Genomic DNA, 5,244 nt, shown 5'->3' on the forward strand with positions numbered 1-5,244 from the left:
ATACAGATTTATTTGACACAGTACTATGACATTTGAGTTGCTCATTCCGTGGTTTTATTATATATGATGTGATTTTAGTATTATTAAAACAAATTTTTTTGGTTTGTATCAATAACTACCACTTAAACCGTCCAAACACAAAATGACCGGCTTAATCGGAAGCAACCGGTAAGAATGACTTAATTTATACACAAGAACAAGGTCAAGGGTAAAATGTGGATAAAAAAAAAGTCAAGGATTAAATATGTACAAAACCAATAATATGTTACCTTTTTAAGTCATTGTCCCTCTACAAAATCCTAATACTAACCATATATATATATATATATATATATATATATATATATATATATATATATATATATATATATATATATATTAAATACCAACTTATTGTTTATTTGGTTTTATTTTTTCATAACCAAATTACAAAATTCCTATCATATTATAGTGTTTAAAGCTTTTGGTACAAAATGCAAATAAGATTGTATTTGGAAATAATAGGTTTATTATTTTTTATAGAAAACTTTTCATATTTACATTTTCTCCCCTAAAGTAATTTTGATTAAACAATTTTTATACTTCATAATTTTAAACTTTAATTATCGGTAATTTTAAGTTACAATTTTAATTCCTTACTACTCCATTTTAAAGTTACATTTTTTTGTCCTTTACATAATTGCTTTTATATTTGTCATTTTTATTAATATTACTTTTTTATTTTAACGATAATTAATATGTTTAACATCATACATAATTGTTTGTTGCGGATCTTTTCTTTTTATACTTTTTTGATTCACTTTATAAAAAGGTTCTCCGTTGCAATGCACAAAAATTTCTCTCACAATCATCATTCATGTCGAAATGCGTTTTTACTTTTTTATACAGCATGGCGCAGACAGTAAAACCCTACTTATATCTTAACTTTTCATTGAGGTCCATTGATGATGATATGGCATCATGGCTTCATGGTTCATCTACCTTTATGGGCTCATCTTAGATCCAAGTTTTTGGGTAGGGGCCGGCCCAAAATAAAAGTTTCATCTCCACTGCCTGACCCGACCCACTTCTACTCCTAAAACCCCGCTGCTTTTGCTAAATCTCTTCTCCTAAAACGATTCCCTCCGCCGTCGCCTGAACAAAATTTACCTCCGCCGTCGATTTCTTGACTCCGTCACGGGCAGAGTCACAGACACAGAAACAGACACACTCAAGCACTGAAATATCTTCTTCAGCCATGGTTCAAAATGGAGCAGTGGGTGTGGAGAGAGTATTCATAGGAGGAGGATGCAATCGAATTGTTAACAATGTTTCCTGGGGTGCCTGTGGTTTAGTTTCATTTGGCTCTCAAAACGCCGTCTCCATTTTTTCTCCTCAGGTTTTTCTCCTACTGTACGATCCTTCTCCCGTTTTGATCATTGTGTTCTTACTCCTTTTAAACCCTAAATGAAAACAAATTGAGGTTTTCTTGACAGACTGCGAAGATATTAACTACGCTACCAGGTCATAAAGCTTCAGTCAACTGTACTCATTGGCTTCCAAGCAACAAATTTGCATTTAAAGGTACATTTTATAACATTTTGATAAAATAGACTACACAGAAACACAATTTTTTTGGGGTTAACTAAATGTTCTTATGCTTTTGTAGCTACTAATTGGGAGAAACATTATCTACTCTCTGGAGATGCTGAAGGAGTCATTATTCTATGGGAGTTCTCTCTAGCAGAAAACAAGGTACTTGTCTACATGAATGAATGCTTTATTGGGATATAAAAATCTATGCAAACAAGCATTTGCAACCAAATTGTTCATGCAAATATTTCATCCAGATTGATATCTTCCTTAAAGTTTCTCTCATCAAGTGCTTATGATTTATTTCTGAAATTTGGTTTCAGTGGAGAAATGTATCACAACTTCTGCAATCACACAAGAAAGGCGTCACCTGCATTACTGCAATTTTGACATCCCAAACTGAAGCAATATTTGCATCCACCTCTTCTGATTGCGTGCTTAACATTTGGAAAGTAGTCTTACCTTCTTCTGGAGGTTAGTTTCAGTAAAACAAAACCAAAAACACCATCTCAAAATCACATTCATTATCACTTTGATCCAAAACCAATTTCAACATCTTATAAATAATCATCACAGGTGAATGCACAATCACATGCTTGGATTCCCTCTCTACTGGTTTAAAACCAATGGTTACACTTTCACTAGCAGAATTACCAGGAAATCCCACACACCTTATTCTAGCAATGGGAGGACTTGACAACAAGATTCATTTATATTGCAGTGATTCAACACAAAAAGTATGTTTTTCTCTCACATATATCCATTTTTCTTGAATTTATATACTCAAATCACATGAAACTTTTTCTTATTTTCATATAGTTTGTTCGTGCATGTGAGTTAAAAGGGCATACAGATTGGATCAGAAGCTTAGACTTCTCATTACCTATAGAAACAAACAATCTTCTCCTTGTAAGCTCTTCTCAAGATAAAGGCATACGCATATGGAAATTGTCTTTATGCAATTTAGACAAAAAGAAAGCAGAAAACAGCTTGGCTTATTACATAAAAGGACCTGTATTTGTATCTGGTTCTTTCTCCTATCAAGTGTCTTTAGAATCTCTTCTCATTGGTCATGAAGATTGGGTGTATTCAGTCGAATGGCAACCACCTTCTTTATCATGTTATCAACCTCAAAGCATCTTATCTGCATCAATGGACAAAACCATGATGATATGGCAACCTGAAAGAACAACTGGTATTTGGGTGAATGTGGTTACTGTTGGTGAGTTAAGTCATTCTGCTTTAGGGTTTTATGGTGGACATTGGAGTCCAAATGGTGATTCTATATTAGCCCATGGTTATGGTGGATCTTTCCATTTATGGAAAAATGTTGGTGATGATATTGATAACTGGAAACCCCAAAAAGTTCCATCTGGACATTTTGCTGCAGTGATGGATGTTGTGTGGGGTAGGGGTGGTGATTATTTGATGTCAGTCAGCCATGATCAGGTATTTGATAACCATTTTTCTTTTTCTTTTTTATCTTTTTGTAAAAATGTTGGGAAAATGAAGTGAATTCTTCTTTTCTTGAATCTTGATACATGCAGACCTCTAGAATATTTGCTTCATGGCTAAATGAAGCGAACACATGGCATGAAATTGCTCGACCTCAAGTTCATGGTCATGATATTAATTGCTTAACAATCATTAAAGGAAAAGGGAATTATAAATTTGTAAGTGGAGCTGATGAGAAAGTTGCTAGGGTTTTTGAAGCTCCATTATTGTTCTTGAAAACATTAAACCATGCAACTTCATGTCTACATGATTTTGAAGACTTGCATGTTGATGATGTTCAAGCATTAGGGGCAAATATGTCCGCTCTTGGTTTATCTCAGAAACCTATTTATGCTCAAGGTAAACCATAAACTTCATTTCAAATTTTCATTATAATTTTACTTTTTCGAATTTTTTAAATTCTTGATATTGTGAGTTGTGTGACCTTTGTTTTTCCAGCTTCAAGTGAAAGAACAACGGATGGAATTGGAAATGAAGGTTTTGACACAATGGAGACAATCCCGGATGCCATTCCATCCGTCTTGACTGAACCACCAATTGAAGAGCAATTAGCATGGCATACGTTATGGCCGGAATCACATAAACTTTATGGTCATGGGAATGAAATCTTTTCTCTATGTTGTGATCATCAAGGGAAGCTTGTTGCCTCTTCTTGTAAGGTACTACGATGGAATGGAATCACTCAAAGGAATGGAATTCGCAATTCCATTCCGTCGTACAAAAAACTAAATTCCAATCCTTTTACAGGCTCAATCAGCTTCAGTAGCAGAAATATGGCTATGGGAAGTTGGTAGTTGGAAAGCAGTTGGAAGATTACAGTCTCACACCTTAACAGTCACTCGGATGGAATTCTCACACGATGACAAATATCTTTTAGCAGTCTCAAGGGATCGCCACCTGTCACTCTTCTCTATCGATCGAACAGGTCAGCAATAAGAAAAAAATTAAAATAAAATTACATCACGTTCTGTTTCCATGGAATTCAATTCCATTCCATTTGTATTGTACAGGTGGCATGGATGGAATCAGTTATAAACTTGTAACAAGACAAGAAGCACACAAAAGAATCGTGTGGGCATGTTCATGGAACCCATCCCCATTGAGCCACCAATTTGCCACTGGTTCCAGGGACAAAACCGTAAAAATATGGGAAGTCAACAAGTCTTGTTCCACTTCCACCATACAACTACTCATAACTCTACCTACTTTCAAAACCAGTGTCACTGCCTTATCTTGGACTACTCCCATTCCCATGAATCCTGTTGACAACAATGGAATTATAGCAGTTGGAATGGAATCAGGTCTCATTGAGCTTTGGAATCTGTGTTTTACAAAAAACCAAAAGGATTCATCTCTTGTGATCCAGTTTGATCCGTTTATGTGTCATGTTTCATCTGTGAATCGTTTGGCATGGAGAGATGTGGATGATTCAGAGAGTACGGAGTTGGCTTCTTGTGGAGCTGATCATTGTGTCAGGATTTTTAAGGTGACTTTGGTTTAGTTTTTGATTTTAAAATGTTTATATTTTATTATGATTATGATTTGAGGATTGCATCTCTCTGTTTGTAGTACGTGGTACATTTTGAAAAAAAGACAAATATGCCCTTGAAGTACAAATGTAGAATTATCTATATGTTGAACTCATTCCAACACTTTGTTTTTTGCAATATGAAACTCCTTTTTACTGTAAAAATGGTTTTTAAAGAAATTCTGTTTAATTTGCATTTTGTAGTCGAGAATCATGCCATTTGCATTGAGTAGTGCATTTGGTAGTATTTTTTTAAAATATTTTTTGGGTGAATAGTGGCATTGTTTTTTAAAAATTTATCATGAGTAATATGCCATTTGCGTTGTATATTTTTATTATAGTATCGACTCTTTCGATTATGTTTTTCTTGTATTTAGTTGGATCATCCGAGAATCGACATTATTTTATAACAACAAAAATTGAAAATATGGTAAATTTACAAAAATGGTTCTTATAGTATTTGTATAATTCAAATTTGGTCTAGGGATAAATCAATTATTTTCAAAATATTAACGGCTTAAAAGTTAGATGTAACGACTGAGTGACCAATTGTGTTTGATTTGAACACTATAAGGATCGTTCATGTAGCGTCGACAAACATTATCTTTAATTTTGACATTTCTTAAAAC

The 5,244-nt window shown here is 34.0% G+C and overlaps 1 protein-coding gene across 1 annotated transcript; it reads left to right on the top strand.

Moving 5' to 3' along the window:
• Positions 1–1,091: 1,091 nt before the first annotated feature.
• ELP2 (elongator protein 2) lies at positions 1,092–4,731 on the top strand. Its single transcript, XM_078970102.1, has 10 exons — positions 1,092–1,378; positions 1,476–1,563; positions 1,649–1,734; positions 1,896–2,046; positions 2,149–2,309; positions 2,392–3,021; positions 3,120–3,426; positions 3,526–3,746; positions 3,835–4,012; positions 4,098–4,731. The coding sequence occupies exons 1-10, from the start codon at positions 1,238–1,240 to the stop codon at positions 4,586–4,588; spliced, it is 2,454 nt and encodes an 817-aa protein (XP_078826228.1). The 5' UTR covers positions 1,092–1,237; the 3' UTR covers positions 4,589–4,731.
• Positions 4,732–5,244: the final 513 nt, after the last annotated feature.

Source organism: Lactuca saligna, chromosome 8 (assembly GCF_052625555.1).
Source record: "Lactuca saligna cultivar CGN05327 chromosome 8, ASM5262555v1, whole genome shotgun sequence".
Taxonomy (NCBI): Eukaryota; Viridiplantae; Streptophyta; class Magnoliopsida; order Asterales; family Asteraceae; genus Lactuca; species Lactuca saligna.

Excerpts from the sequence above, each read along its gene's own strand:
- ELP2 (XM_078970102.1), top strand. The coding sequence starts at position 1,238 with ATGGTTCAAAATGGAGCAGTGGGTGTGGAGAGAGTATTCATAGGAGGA. Across the intron at positions 1,379-1,475 it reads TCTCCATTTTTTCTCCTCAG|ACTGCGAAGATATTAACTAC; the intron begins GTTTTTCTCCTA and ends TTTTCTTGACAG. Across the intron at positions 1,564-1,648 it reads CAACAAATTTGCATTTAAAG|CTACTAATTGGGAGAAACAT; the intron begins GTACATTTTATA and ends ATGCTTTTGTAG.